Source organism: Lagopus leucura, unplaced genomic scaffold (assembly GCF_019238085.1).
Source record: "Lagopus leucura isolate 7727_CA_CO unplaced genomic scaffold, USGS_WTPT01 Super-Scaffold_100004, whole genome shotgun sequence".
NCBI classification, from domain to species: Eukaryota; Metazoa; Chordata; class Aves; order Galliformes; family Phasianidae; genus Lagopus; species Lagopus leucura.
In genome coordinates this window covers 59145933-59162202 of record NW_024962264.1, presented here as the reverse complement: position 1 = coordinate 59162202, position 16270 = coordinate 59145933, and the positions used below count along the sequence as shown (strand labels likewise).

Here is a 16270-nt window from a genome sequence, read left to right as displayed (position 1 = left end):
TTTTGTTATGAGGATTAAAAACACACACAACATTTGCTGCTCTCAAGATGCATGTTCCATTCACATTTTAATTAGTCTTCCAGTTAAGATGGTTATCTTAAGAAGGCAAAATAATTAGAATTGTCATATGAATTAACAACTGGAAGACTTACAAAGCCTTACCAACTTACCAGCCTTACGAAGAGAACAGATGAAAGATAAGGGCTGTGAAGACAGTTCAGAAGGTTCAGATTTTGTATGACAGAATTATCTTCAGAAGTAATTTCAAGTGAGTATCAAACTTGTGTGTACTCTTAAGAGGCAAATCACATTTCCTTCAGCTGCTTCTGGAGGACGACCCTGAAATTTCCTGTATCTCCAAATTAAGTGTGAAGAGATCACTCGGGTCTTGAGCTCCTCAGCCTACATAAAGGCAGTGAAACTAGAAGCAAAACCAACTTTCTGAAGCATAAGGAGATACTGCTCTTATGAGCAGGTAAAACCCCTATGTTTTGCACACAAGCACCGTGTAGAAGAGATGTCCACATAAATGTTACTCCACAAGGCACCCACAAACTTACACTGAAACAAGGAATTTTAAGCAATGTACAGCATCTAAGAAGCAAGAAGTATATGAAAAAAATTGTACTAAATATTTGTTGCAGAGTGAGCAAAAGTGTCCAGCCATCTTTCCTGGTACAGTACAAACTCAACTAAATGCTATTTGGGAATCACACCCAGCCCAGATCACCTCTCAGTCAACCTACACTTCACAAATACACACACATGTATCAGAACAGAGCATAATCAAGAAATGTCCAAGTATTTTGGCCATGGAAAAGCACCTTTGACAACTATTAAAAGCCCAGCTTTGAATAAGAGTCCAAACTCAGATCTAAAAGCAGTGTTTGCAGAATTCTATCTCACAGATCACCACAGAGCAAGGCAAAGGACAAACAATGCTTGGTTTACGGATTAAAAAATCCAACAGAATTAGAATCAGACAGTCTAGAAGTAGATTCCCCTGATGACAAATCATCTTTCAAATCCATATCAAATTTTATGATTAAATTTCCAACTACAGACACACCAGCGCACTCTTCAGTATATTCCAGAAAAAAAAATAAATTAGAAAATCAAGGTTTAATAAACTAAAAATCAAGAGAACTACTGTGTTTACCTTTTTTTCTTAGAGGACACCCCTCATTTCAGAAGAGCACGAAGCAGAGCTGCTTGTACTGAAGTGGAAAGACATGAAAAGATAAGCAAGACTAATCCCACATGTTTGGCAGTAAAGACTGGTTGTAGTAAAATAAGAAATACTGTGTGTGTGGATGATGTGCACTGCTAATCTAGAATGCAAACTCTGTGGACTTCTCAGAAACAGGAGCTTCTGCCAGTTAGGACTCCCATACAGAAGCAACTTTTGGTTCTAAGCTCATTATATTAGATTCAAGCAACTATAAATAATGGTTCTTTACTAGCTGGCAAAACTCCCAGTTATTCTAACGTTATCAGAATAACCCAAACTTCTGTTCCCAGAGAGTGACAGAGGATGCCATCACTGATCTAAAGCATCACTGCTCCACAAATCATATGCCAGATGAATATATGAAATGCCATTCCAAGCAAAAAGCTGAACCTGAGTCAGCAGTAAAACCCTCCAGCAGTAAAGTCTGACTGTAGACTGGGATCTGTTATCAGATCAAGAGAGAAATGATTAAAAGCTCTACTTAACTGTAAGACTACCTGTGTCTGGGGCCCCTGGAATAAAATAAAGATCAAAATCTGGAGGAATTCCATCAGATGATCCCTGTAACAGCTGGGTGCTGAAGCATATACAAGTGGAGATGCTGAGAGAGGTGGCTCTGTTAGGGCTGGATGATCACCCCAGAGATGCACACAGCCACTGAAGCAAGTTGCTGCAAGATAAATTCCAACTGGATAAAAGGAAAAGTTGGAGTGTCAGCAGCTCAATCACAGATCACAACATCTCATAGAGGTTTTGGTATCTCTACGCTTGGATATGCCCACAGCTGACTAGACAAGGCCCCGAGCAACGCGGGCTAGAGCTGAAGTCAGCCCTGCACTGAACTGGAGGTCACACCAGATGGCTCCAGAAGCCCCTTCTGACCTGATCCGCTCTGTGATTCCGTGTTCTCAAAACGCTACAGCTCAGGATGGGAAGCTCAAGCACTAAGTACATAGATGCAGTCTTACTCATGGTTGCTACCAAGTTCTTGCATTTGTTTTGTCCAGTGTCAGGGTAAGACACGAGTGACTCCTCATCAGCTGGGCCATTTTAAAATTATTTTTCTTAACAGTATGGCTTGAAAACTTATGAAGTAGTTACCTTAATGACTACAAAGCCATGCTCACCATAGATACCTGCTTAAAACAACAATGTAGCTAATGACTACACAACAGTATAGGAATAAGAACTCTTTTTTTTTTTTCTTTCTTTCTTTCTTTTTGTTTGCCATGCAGCAAATTCAACTTAAATTTACTTAACAGAACATACATTAACCAGAGCAAGACCTAAAAACACCCACCCCTGCCCCACCCCTGCTCCAGGAAGCCTGCAGTCTCTGCACACTAGTTCTACCATACACAGAATTCTGTTGAAAGACCATTTCTTCTTGGAGCCTTTTAGCATCTGCTTTTAAACATCTTATGTGGAATCCAATTTCCCACAGATTATATTGCACTGGTAATGGTAGCCAAAAATCAAGGAGAGAGAAGACAATAACTGTTTATTTTGAGGGAATTTCTTAAGGTCCAAGCAACCGCAGAAACTTGCTATGTTGTTTTTGTGGTTTGTTTGTTTTTATGATTTCTGAACTAAAGATAACTTTGAACAGTTTACATTACGGATAAGGAAGTGAGGAAACAGTCAGCTGAACATTCACTGTTCCATTGATTAGATAGTACCACACAGCAACAACTGCACTGATGGTCTTCCTCCTTCCCAAAGCTCCTCAATGCCACCACTCACAGCTCCTTCTGGAACACGAAACACGAGAAAACTTCATGCAGATTAACCTAAGATACAAAGGCCATCTAACTCACCAACCTCTTGCAAAGACAATCAAAACGAAAGCAGAGTTCAGATTCACTCACCTGACATTTTTACATACAACTATCAAAATGTAAATAATTCTTTCTATTCAAAAGCAAACATACAGAATAGAACAAGGGCAAGCTTTCAGAAAGGCAGCCTCACATGGGGAAGAACAAGGAATGGATTAAAAACAAAACCATCGTAGCTGGATGTTACAAGCAACACATAGTGCTCCCCACACTAACAAAGCATGATCGCTAGTTAGGGTCAGACTTTGGTCACTCTTCCCATCAGCCACTAAAAAAATTTCTTTATTGTAAATAGTAACTGGATCACATTAAGTCCTTGCTTACTGCACCACAGCTGGGAAAACAGAAAACAATCACCACGGAGCTGCAGGGCAGATTTTCACCTAACTTCCATAATGAAGTAGTTTCAACAAGCCTCTCCAGTTTTGCTGCTGAATAACTGAAAAGTTTTTCGCAAACAGGAATTTAAATAAAGAAGATTTTATCTCCAATAGCAACTTCCATTTATTCTGAAGAGCAGCACCTCGAATCAGGTTTAAAACACAATTAAAGGAAGAAACAATACAGCAGAAATTCTGAAGTTACGTTATTGTACACAGAAGAGGAAAAAAAATGGATTAAAATTTACAAGGACAGTTTAAGTTCAACACCTAGTGGAGAACAGGCCACATGACAAAGTTCCTAGTTTCATACAGGGAAACAGAGGACAGGAATTCTGAAACCTGCATCACATCATTTTAAACTTTATCAAATGAAAAGGTTATTATCAACACAGAGCTCCAACTCTGCATCCCTGAAAGATTTGCTTCTAAAAGAAGTGTTAATTTCAGGAAAAACCTCTTCTGTTCTCCAGAGAGATTACAGTAAATACAGATTAGGGAAGTTTCAAGCAAGGTGGTTTTCAAGGAAGGGCCATCCAAAACCACACTGTGAACCCTGAGGCACCTGTTTGCCTTCTTCCTTCCCAAAAATCTCCTCCCTGCCCTTTCAGACAACAGTTAGTACGCCCCAACAAAGCTGTGGGGCAGGAACGAAGCTGCCACTGAATTCCCCTGCTCCCTCCAGCAGATGAGTGAGTCTCAGAAGATCTAGTCTACAGCCTGTCGTCTCTTTAATAATCTTTTATTTAACATAAAACATGTTGAGGAGTTTCTGAAGTTTAAAATTTCAGATTATTCACTTATAATTATTTTCATACTTTCTCTTATCTTCTGTGGCCAGGGAATTCCCTTTTTGGAAAGATGAAAAGTGGTCAATCAATACTATAAAGATCCTTGTTATTTTACCTTCCCCATCTGGAGTACTGTGTCCAAGTCTAGAGCCCCCCGTACAGGGAGCTGTTGGAGAGGGTCCAGAGGAGAGCCACAAAGATGATCAGGGGACTGGAGCACCTCCCCTGTGAGGACAGGCTGAGGGAGCTGGGCTTGTTCAGCCTGGAGAAAAGAAGGCTGCGGGGTGACCTCATTGCAGCCTTTCAGTACCTAAAGGGAGCCTACAAAAAGGAGGGGAATCAACTCTTTGAAAGAGTAGGTAACAGCAAGACAAGGGGAAATGGTTGGAAGTTGAGGGAGGGGAGATTTAGGTTGGATGTCAGGGAGAAATTCTTTACAGAGAGAGTGGTGAGGTGCTGGAACAGGCTGCCCAGAGAGGTTGTGGATGCCCCATCTCTGGAGGTGTTCAAGGCCAGTTGGATGGGGCCCTGGGCAGCCTGGTCTAGTATTGAACGGGGACGTTGGTGGCCCTGCCTGTGGCAGGGGGGTTGGAGCTTCATGATCCTTGAAGCCCCTTCCAACCTGGGCCATTCTGTGATACCTTTCTTTTAACATCAAGTTATGTAAGTACAGAATGCTGTGCTCTCATTAAAAACAAGAAATGGAATTATGAAGAGATCACACTCAACAACACAGAGGACTTATCTATGGCATCACTGGACAAAGCTCCTTGGGTTCAGAAATCTCCCAATTACATGACCAGTCACACACGTGTGTATGAGAGACATAGAAGTTACATGGTTTTAGGTTAATACTGAAACCACTAGTTATAGCTCTGAAATGTAAGCTTTTTTTCATCTTCTACTACAAATAAGGCCACAGGTTTGTCCTTCTATATATGGGGATGTGATGTCAATCCACCCCCAGATTTTCTCTCAGAAATAAAGGTTCTTTGGAAGCATTGAAACCTAATATTCCTCTTTAAGCCCTTACTGTTATGTGTAGTCTCTGTTCTCTACAAAAGCTTCTTGAGATCTTGCTACTTAGAAAATTGGGATCAAAAACTTCTATGTACAGCCTGAAAAAAATAGGATCCAGATTCCAGGAACAAAAGAGAATATTCACGGTAATGGATTAAGTGAAGAGTGAGGATTCCTATATGCCCTTAAAAAGGATGGGAACCTCATGGCTTATTACTTAACTAAGCGCAGTCCCAGCAAAACCTCTGCGTGTAACCATGAAGAGCCTCATCCTCACTCTCTGAAGTGAACAATAAAAAGCATAACTGGAACAGTAAAATCACAATGGTTCTGAGCAAAGCCGGTTTAAAAATGAGCCTTTTAAAAGCCTGTTTCAGCAATACAGTACAGAAGCAAAGTACAGAGGTGGAATTCATTAACCAACACTACAGCAGGTCAGCAGGGCAAAGGCACAGCCAAGGCACCGAACCTTCAGTCTCAGCCAATTATTTCTTCACTCCATTTCTCAAATCAAATACCTACATATATTCAAACTAAGGAAATGAATTCAAACTTAAACTTTATGCAAAGAATCCCAGCCCTATAGAGTTGATCCATCTACACATCCATAACATTCATAGCACAACTCCTGAAAACAACCTGATGCCAGGTTTCTTCTGCAGTAGTCAGCATTACAGCTGCTTTCCAAAGCAATAATCCCTTCTCGTGCACTAACCTGGAGCCTAATGACAGCTACTGGCACACACAGCTGGTCCACGTGATGCCTTAAGCTCTTTCAAGAAGAAAGCTGCGTAGCAAAGCTGAAAGCCACCTCTTTTTCTCTTTGGATCTTCCTGTCACACCCAAGGAGGCATGTAACAGCCTAAGGAAACCACTGGACTTTTCAAAACCTGTTACTGCAGAAGAGACAGTAACTGAGTCCCAGCAGAAGCCCAGGAGATTTCTTCACCCTCTGTTCTTACAACAGTAGAGCAGAAGCACTCCATTCCCAAGTGCCTTGAAGGTGCCAGGTCCAACAGGCAACCAGCCAGCCAGGTTCTCCTGTCTTCCATCTCTGCTATGATTTAACTTTGACAGCAGCCTGAAGCAAACACCGACAATTCATAAGAGGATAAGTACTGCCACAACTAATAGGGAGCACCACCCCCTATGCATTGCACATGCATGCACATCATCTCATCACTGGGAAGAATAAATCTTCAGAATGCTAAGAAATCAGTTTGCGTTCCAAAAGAGCTGCTTCTCTAAGCATTTTCTTTATAGAAAATTTAACCTTCACTGATACCTAAGCTTTCAATGTATATGACCAAGCACCAGAGGCATCTAATTTTGGCCACTTTAATATCTACAGGCAGCAATAAATTTTAACTGACATACCCAGTACAAATTCAGTCTTAACAACCTCAGAAACTAACACATTTTCAGATGACAGGGTCCAATACAAGTACTGCTGCTGCTTCAAGCAGTGAGATCCCTCCTTTTACCAAATGTCAACAACTTGAGCAAAAGCTCACTACAGTTCAGACGTGCACCTCATCACCCAGAAGATCCTCACTGACCTAAACCAGCAGAGGAAGGCTGGAACTCCTCTTCCATCGTGCCTCACCATCTGGCTGCTGAAAGCAGAAGGGCCATACCCAAACCTCCTGTGCCAGCTCTTTCACATTACATGTATGTGTATGGTGACCAAACAGTCTGGTTTTCTCCTACCACCCTTTTGAAAGGGAAGCTTTATATATTTGACCTGCATGAATCACAAGGGAAAATCCTTTCATCATAAAGTGCTAAAAACATGGGACTTTACACCTGTGACTGCAGCATTTTTTTACCAAGTGCTCTCAGCAGCCCCTTTCTCAGCAAACTGCTCTCTAACGATATTACTCCAAACGCCTCCTCCTCTTCCAGCACTGCACAAAGCCTGGCATGCAGCTCAGGGTCAGCTGTGGGAGGCCTGCTGGTGGCCAGCTACTTTCAGACAAAACACTGTGGGGCTGAGTTCATTTACCAAAGTGTTTGTTCGGCCCAGGAATGTGAGGAGTATAATCAAGGCCACGGGAACTCCAGGGAAACAGCCACTGCATGGGATCATTAGAGGATGCAAGCACAACCACAGGGACAGCAGCACATACCAGCAATCTTCTAATCCTCAACAAGGTCAACAGTGTAAGTTGTGTAGTATCCTTTGTGGGACAGAAGGATGTTCAGAAGCTCCATGCTGCTTAGATACCAGTGAAATGCTGCCAGTCTGCATGGCGTAAGAGAGTGCATGCACAGAATACAGGTACATGGAGTGCAAGCACAGCCAGCCAGCAGCTCTTTTTGTTTTCAAAACAGAGCAGAATGCAGGTGTTAGGGGGAAGGATATTAAAGGTCAGGTTACAAACAGCAGCTGGAACTTCACGGCTGCTAACCTAGTTCTAACTAGATCCTCATATTCTCCTGGTGACATCACCTGGTGGCCAAGCCGACCTGCTCCCCATTTGAAAGGCAATAAAGGCTGTCCCTTGCACTCTGAAATTCGATGTACCTGAAAACATTCAGGTTAAAAGGCTCAGTCTAGCACCACCGCTTCAGTAACACAGGCAAAACCGTGAGAGACTACAACAGAACAGAATCGAACAGACGGTTTTCTTTTGTTAGATGGGAAAAGTTGAGAAGTGGTAAAACATCCTCCTCCTCCTCCCAGCAGCGCCTAAATGGGGCCGCTCCCTGTGCTCCCTCCGGGCTCAGGCACACCATTCGTTTGAGCCAGCAGCTGTGCGACAGAAGAGTAACACAAGTTCAGGCTCTGAAGTGCTGAAGCCCTCTTGCTTCAGAACTGAGTCTGGCTCCATGGCAACAAATAGGGATCCACAAAAGCTTTAGCACCTCAAACAGAAGCGATAAGGAGAGTTCAACGCTTGGTACTCTACCGTCACTTTAACCTAAGAATAAAAACCCATGACAGCTTCAGCGCGTTGAGTGAATCTAAAGGAACTGCTTCTCTTGAGCTCTGCAATTAACACAGCCTTCTAAGGAACGACGTTTGCCAAGTCTTTAAGCGCTTTATTGCCTATTCATCTCTTGAAGAAAAAAGTTTATGTGAAGAAAACAAGATAAACTGAAGTAACAGTTCTCAAAATAGGCTAGACTCAGCAAACACTGCTTAAAGTCTGAAGCTTGCTTCCAGAACCATTCTTTCAAAATACAACACACCTCAGACATTATGTTCTAAAAATAAGAGGCATTAGCGAGGCCTTAAATGAAAAAAAAATTGAATAACCCTGTCCCTTATTCACCACTTTCATTTACCAAATGAAAATCTACATTTAGAACACTTTATCATTCGTTTGAAAGCCACGGTCAGAAGAGGTGTAGAAGATGTAAATGCACTGAGAGACAAATGATTTTATTTCAACAACTGAATGCCAAATTTCCACATCAGGGATCCCCACTCCACAGCAAACTGAAAGGAACAAAGCATTAACACAGTATCACTGAGGGAACATATCACTGGGAAACATCACCGCAGTCATGCTAGTGTTTGTTTAAACCCCATATGCTCATAGCCATCAATAAAAATGCTCCATGACTACTTGACCACCCAGCTGCCAAAACCCTTCCATATAGGTACACATCCCACCAATACACATCTGTTATGAGCCACGAGATTATGGATCTTGGCCAAAATACAAGAAGTACCACTGGAGAAGCCTAGAAGCAAAGCTGTGCTCATAGGAAGGAAACCTTAGCTCAGAACTCCTTCTTCTGTAATGCAGAAGGAACCTTCTAGAGAAACGTAAGACACTTTCATACATCCTAAAGATAATAAAGGACTCAAAGCCTTAGCAAGCAATATTGGCTTACTTATTCACAAGAGACCAATTATGTTCACAACACAAACTTAAAACAGCAAGCTATTATCACTTTTGAAGTAAAATCCTGAGCAGTGTACCAGAAAGCTCTCCTATGGTCTCATTTACTCTCACTGTTAAAAATTTATGTAACACAAATGTTACCTGGCAAGGAAGTTGGTAAAAGGTCCCAATATTTTTCGTTTACTGTCCACGTCAGCCTCTTGACAACAGTCCTGCTGACTTTGATCACCGCTCTCCTTAGTAGAACTCAGGGTGACATCTGAGAAGTGTGCTTCATCAGTCTCCAGAGTCACAATTGCACTTGAACTGCTTGTGACCACAAAGTCCAAAATGTCCTCGTTGCTGACTGATAAAGTTGTTGACAGTTCTGTGCTGAGACTAGAAACACTACAGACAGAGATATCATCACTTCGATTCAGAGTTTTTGAAGTCGGACTGTAAAGCTTGACAGTGTCATACCCAGTTCTTGGAAAAGTAGAGGATTTTCGCACTGCGTGGTCGTGCTCAGAAGCCAGAGGGCGTGCAGGCACGCAGGACGGCAGTGCGCACGCGCTCTGGAAAGTTCTGTCAGGCACAATCTCAGGTTCTGACTGCTTCCTCTTCACAGTTAGCACATTGCAGTGAACGGGCTCTGGGTTTCCTACTTCTAGGATTGGGATGCCAGAATCCACTGATTTAAGGCTATGACAATCTTCTATAGCACCTGAGTGCTGACCCGGCCCATACTCAGGCAATGAGAGAGATCTCGGGGACTTCAAGTTCTGAAGACCCTGGATGCTGCCGCTGGCTCTTGTGTTCAGAACACCCATCAAGCTCAAACCATTCAAGGAGTTGGACACGTTTCCATCAGGTGTATTGGGCCATGTGGTAACTGCTTAAAAAGAAAGAAAAGATTATGAGTTTGCAGGGAGGAATATATATATATTTATTTTAATTACACTCTGTACTGTCATCAATTAAGCTCTGTAATTAAGAAGTGATTTGTCTTCCCTCGCAGATAACTAATGCCCCTTCCCCCCTGCTTGAACGAGCAGGACAAAGGCAATGTAATTCAGGCTTCCAGAAATGTCTAGCATGAGAAGCTTTTCCTAAGCAGTGTACCAGTGGTTGCCTCGTGCCCACCTCCTGAGAGTTACATGCTACAAAAACTGCAGCAGTGTAATATTCCACATCAATAGTAATGCAAAGATTTGAGATTGAGATTTCTATATAGTCATATATGCGTATTTACTGATGTAAAGGAGCTATAAAGATTGTTTCCACATACTTTACAACTCACATCAAAATTACAGTGTCAGTTTAAATAGAATTTCTTGGCTTTCTTCTGGCAACCACAGAACTTACAATAAATTTGTCACTCAAATGCAATCCATAATATATGAGCACTGCATTAAGCAAGAGATGCAGAACCTGAATAGCTAAGAAGATATTCCTATCACCAACATTTTGATGATACACCTCATCAGTGCACGTACAGCAAGACCAATACTGTCATGCAATATATTTACTGTGCACAGGGACCACCAGCCCTCCTGTTTGCAATACACATCACCCAGGGGCTGCCAGCAGGGCAGCGAACCAGCCAGTGCTTCATTTGCAATGTAATTACAGCAGCTGGCAGAAGAAATATGCACATATTGCTTCAGTTTCTTCACTCTATAACACTTTCCGTGCTAAGTGTGAAGCAGCGAAGAATTCTCCTCCCATGGTGCAAATGGTTCTTTCTAAATAGATTCTCTCCAGCTCCTAAAGCCAGGTCTCCTGCTCTCTCTGCAGCACAGCACTTAAGGAAAGGTGCCAGTTGTCTACCAGGAGGCTCTCCTCCATTCAACAGTCAACTCTTTAGCAGTGGTTCCTCCAAGCAGTTCCAAACCCGTGGCTGGGGGCGCTCCTGCCCAACACCAGGGTTTGATGTGTGGCTGTTGTTAGATCTGAGCCCATCCACTTCCTTTGGAACTGAGACACAGGCGGGCAGTAAGCAATAGAAAACATTTCAAACATATTCAGTTTCCCCAAACTGTAAAGATTTTTTTTTCCATAATCTTCTAGACATGTGAACAGCTCCTGAATCCAAATATAATTCATAGGTTACACCAACTCCTTAATTCAACTACAAAAATGCTATTTGCTGTTTGATCCATCATTCCAACCTAATTCCACACGTAAGAAAAAGTCAAGTATAAGTATGTAGAACTTCTCCAGTTATCCCACCCCTTTCTTTTGTATTACCCCTTCAAAGCAATCAATGCATCAATTACTGAATCCTTCGGAGAGGTAAATTTCAAATTTTCTGTTGGGATTAAAAAGCTTGTGAAGATGTGCACTTTTCTTATGGAGTTGCTATAGCAACATTTTTTTCTCCTCATTACCATGGTTTGAAAAGTTTACATCCTCTCCAGTTTTAAGAAGCCATGCCCTCAGATAGCTAGCATATAAATTGCATAATTATGAACATCTCTGTTCAGAGAATTAAAACTGCAAAGAGCAACAAACAAAAATAAAAACACTAAATAACATTTCCTGAATACAGACAAATTATTCTACCTCTTGAAGTCAACTGTGATAGTCAAAGTGCACAAATACGACAGTTGAGGTATTACGTATAATTATAATTGTATACATCTGAATCTCCTGCTTAGATCTTTTTGCTTGGTTTCACTTATTTTTCTAAATTAAGTTTGTTTTCTCTTCCCCATTCTCACCCACCCCTTCATACACATTATGCTGCTCTTGATATCAAGAGCTTATCCAGTCCCAACATTTCTCAAAGTTGTGTACACAAGCTATGGAATACAGTCTCAGATTCCATACACAGATTTTGTCCGAGTTAGAAGGGACTCTTAAAGGCAATCTAGTTCAGCTCCTTTCCTCCCTTTCCAGCCTGACCTTGACTGTCTTCAAGGACGGGGCATCCACCACTTCTCTCAGAAGGATGTGCCAGTGCCCTGATGCTGACTGCAAAGAACATCTTCATTATATCTAATCTAAATCTCCCCTCTTTTAGTCTGAAACCCTTTCCTCTTGTTCTATCACCACAGTCTGTTAAAGAGTCTGCTAAAGAGTCTGTCCCCTTCTCTTTTATACCCCCCCTCCCTCCCCCCTTCAGATACTGAAAGGCTGCTATCAGGTCTCCCCAGGTCTCCCTCTCTTCTCAAGGATGAGCAATCCAAGCTCTCAGACTGTCCTTATAGGGGAGGTGTTCCATCCCTTGGATCATTAAAAGCAAAGGTACAGGTATTTGCTTTATTGCAATTATTAATTGGTCCAGAAAATAAGGTTCAGAAATACAATCAGCCATGGTGTTTCCATAATCAATTCCCCCACTGCCTTCACTTCTGCTCAGTGACTGCTAAGTGCAGATAGCTCCTGCCTTATCTGCACAGCTCTTCTCAACTGAGCTCACAAACAGCAAGCATTCCAGCAGCCTTGGGAAGAGCCCAAGAGGCAGAACAATTCTGTAAAAGAGAGTTCAGAGTGAAGGGAAAATGAATTTCCATGCAGGGTAGCGAAGCTATATCGATTTGAGTAGATAAGATTTTAAGGAGGAAATTTTACAGGAAGAGACCCTTTAAAGGGACAAATAGCAAACGCAGAAGTATGTAACAGCCACAGCTCACTGGAGCAAATTGTGCAATAACAAACTACAAAGGTTTCACACAGTTCAGCGAAACTGTGGGGAGCTCTGAAGTACACCATCAAGGGCTCTGAGTGAGAGCTTGAGATATGATCGGTTGTCAAATACATACATGAGGACTCCTCAATTCCCTCTGCACCAGGCTGAGGGAGGATTCCTGTTAAGGTTACACAGATATTTATATTCTTTATTTCAGCTGCTTTGCAGCTAAGTGCAAAAACTGACAACTGATGTCAAACATCCACTGCGTCATTTCTGCAACACAAACTTCTTTCCATAAATTACTTATGAATGTAATATTATCACCATAATAAACATGGCAATAAAGTCTTATTAGCTTAATAAACTACTGAAGAAGAAAAAGCACTTTTGTCTGCACAACATCCATAAGCCCCATGATTTGGTAATACGTTCACGTAAAATTGACATTTGTGAAGTCTTTAAAATCTCACGCCTTACAGGAATGGTGATCTCATCAACATTAATATCCCAGAAGAGAGATAACCAGAGAAAGAGAGACAGAAGACAACAACAGAGGTCACACGGAGCAAGCAGGAGGAAGGCAGGGATCACTTACTCATTAACTTAGCCAACAAAAGCGCAATGGGGCACCAAATAAAGACAGAGTTGTAGCCAGGCTCAAAAGCAGCATAAGGACACATGCAGTGGATACTGCAGAACTCCTCACACAGCAACTGATGGGCACCAGAGGTTTACATGCAAGTTCAAGGAAGACAAAAAAAAAATCATTAAAGATCGACAAAGGAACTCGGGAAACTGCAAGTACCACAACTTCAGGGAAATACCAACAACCATCAGCCCTGCCTACAGGCTTCCCCTAAGTAAATTCTTCTGTCTGATGGGTGGGGTTTGGGACTGGCCCAGCACGGCTGTCCATAGGGTCATGCATTCTGAAGTTCTGGTTACGGCAAGTCAGAAGGCGTGTTCTGGCAGTACCTGAGCTTTAAAGTACATTCTGACTTAGCACATCATCGAACCTTGCTGAGGGAAGAAGTCAAACCTGATGTAATTTCCAAAAAATGCAGAATAAAATGCCTTTTTTAAGCCACTTTATTGGGAATTTAAAGGAAAAAAAAAATGTTAAAAATCAAAGTCTTAGAATAAAACAAAGATCAGAAAGAAGTCAAGTCACGTTCTTCTAAATTCGCACTGCTTTGCAAAGCAACACTGGCAAGGAACTTGTTTAGAAGGCACGACAGCAGCCTAACAGCAGGCTGTGCATTATCTCTGACACAGGACTTGGATTTCAGGGGCCAGTGGTTGGATCCCCGCGGGTCCTTCCAACTCGGGACGTGCCGTGATTCTGTGTCTATTGCTCACTTATCGCTGGGATAACATCGACATTTTTATGTCCTTGTTTCTTCAAGGCTCACGATTATTTTTGGAGTTAAGATCCCCCCCCAATAACAGAAATTTGCAAATGCTTTTTTCTCCTTAAAGAAAAACTTTTTTTTTTTTAAAAAAAAAAGTGATTAGTGTGAACTCTTCAGGCAACATCACTACCGAACGGACCACGAAACACGCTGTGCGCTACCACCACCAAGCACGGGCGTCCTCAGGAGCACGAAAACCATTTCATTTACCACAGCACGCCTCGGATCAGACGCTCACAAGCTCACACGCACCGCGCTGCCAACAGCGGAGCGCCCCCGAGGCCGCACAGCTTTCAGCAAAAAGCGATGCGCAGCGCTGGCCGCACACGCAGCCGCGCCGAGCCCGGCTCCCGCCCGCCCCTCCGCCCACGGGCAGCGCCGCGAGCCCGGCTCCCCGCGCAGCGCCGGCGGGGCGATCGCAGGCGAAGCGCTGACGGCTCTGCAGCTTTCCGGCCACATCGGGGGGCAGCGTCAACAAGCCGCAGCGCTCCACTAAAGCTTCTGTTCCAGAGGCAGTTTACGGAGTTGGTTTTGTTTTATAAACCCTCCCCAACGTCGCTTAAAAAGGTTGAGCCCATCGCTACGCCGGCAGCAGAGCCCTAACAACTTCAGCTGGCGTTCTAGGCGGCTTTATTCAGCCCGCAGCGCCTCCAAGACTTCGCTTACAGAGCCCAAGAGAACTGAAAGTTGCTTCCTCCCCACAGCCGAACGCCTGACTCGGCACCGCCAAGGCTTGCGAGCCGTCGGCCCCGATCGAAGAGCAAAAGCAGAGCCACCATCCCGCCTTCCCCTACGGGGACAGCACTCCCTCCGCGTCCTTTAACCCCGGAGGCTCCCCGCCGCTTCTCCGGTTGCCCCCCGGCAGCCGCTCCCCGCCTCGCCCCGCCGGCTCCGGCCCCGCCGCCCAGGGACGAGGAAGAGCCGCGCACAAACTTTGACGCCTCACCGGGGCAGCGCCGCGCTCCGTCGCTCCGCTCACGCCAGGCCATGCCCAGCCCTCCCCGCCGCCGGGACTAGGAGGCTGCAGACGGCTGCGGCGGGGGGTCCATGTCGCTCTCCGGTCCCCGAGGAGGCGCGGAGGGTTCAGCGGAGGTGCGGCGGCGCGGCCCCCGCCCGCCGGGCTCCCTCCCAGCGCAGCGCAGGGCCTCCCATGGCGCCCGCCCCCGCGGCGAGCACGGCGCGGCTCTGCCCGTCGCGCACCTGGTGGTGGGACAGGTGCCGCGCTCCTCCCGCGACCCGCCGCGGCCGGCCCCTCCCGCCGCTCCCGCCCCGCAGCCGCACCCCCTGCCCGGCCCGCTGGGCCGAGCGCCGCCCGCCGGGGAGGGAACGCCTGCGCGCTGGGGGGAGGGGTGGCTCGCGGGAGAGGCGGCCGTTGGGCCACAGGGCCGCGCGCCGGCCGCCATTTTGAATCGCCTCAGCGCGCCCGCGGGGCTGCCCGCTCAGCGCCGAGCGGAGCCGGGCCGGGCTGAGTTGAGGGAGAAGATGTGATGTTTTACGGAAGTTTGTCGGCCAGGAGCATCAAATGAGGCTGTACCTGAGCTGTACCTGCTTGTGTTCTCTGTGCTGAGTGCGCCATCGGCACACCTTGCCTTACCCTTCTGCTCCCACACAGTCTGAAGCCACAGGCCATGGGAACATGCAGTATGGTTCAGGACCAGAGATCTTGTTTCCTTTCTTTATGGTCCTTGGAACTCATGCTTGCTTTTTTTTCTTCTTTTTTTTCCCTGCAAAAAAGTTCTGGGTAGCACCAAACACCCAAACTGATGTTTATGCAACATGTTACAGTAGCAAAATACAGTTGTCAGCTGCTTCAGGGCATCTAAACACCAACCTCTCAGGCTCCCAGTCATGCCTCTAGGTCTGCCGGAAGCTGGAAGCTTGAGTGCAGCAAATGAGGCACATCAGAACCTGCGCTGATGCCAGGAGTTTGATGTCGAGAAGAGCAAAACCCTGATTATTCCAGCCTTGATGTGGGCAAATCTGGGTAAATTGTCAGTCTGAGGTAAACACATACTGAAGTATTTGCCACCATAGCCCCACTAACAGCAGTTCTATGCTATTGAGATGAGAATTAGCTCATTATCAAGATGAGTACTTATCATCATCAACCAAAAATTATACCTCT

At 44.6% G+C, this 16270-nt stretch overlaps 1 protein-coding gene across 3 annotated transcripts in view; it reads right to left on the bottom strand.

The window, feature by feature from the left end:
• TBC1D14 (TBC1 domain family member 14) overlaps positions 1 to 15193 on the bottom strand; it is a 66603-nt gene extending 51410 nt beyond the window's left edge. The window contains exons 1-2 of one of the 3 annotated variants that reach the window (XM_042870926.1): positions 15092 to 15193; positions 9259 to 9991 (exon numbers count right to left, since the gene is read on the bottom strand). In XM_042870926.1, coding sequence (XP_042726860.1) covers positions 9259 to 9991; positions 15092 to 15134 — 776 coding nt within the window. In that variant the 5' untranslated portion in view covers positions 15135 to 15193. Of the gene's footprint in view, positions 1 to 9258; positions 9992 to 15091 lie in introns of those variants that run through there. The other 2 variants (XM_042870927.1, XM_042870929.1) reach the window with 2 other exon arrangements.
• Between the last annotated feature and the right edge of the window lie 1077 nt (positions 15194 to 16270).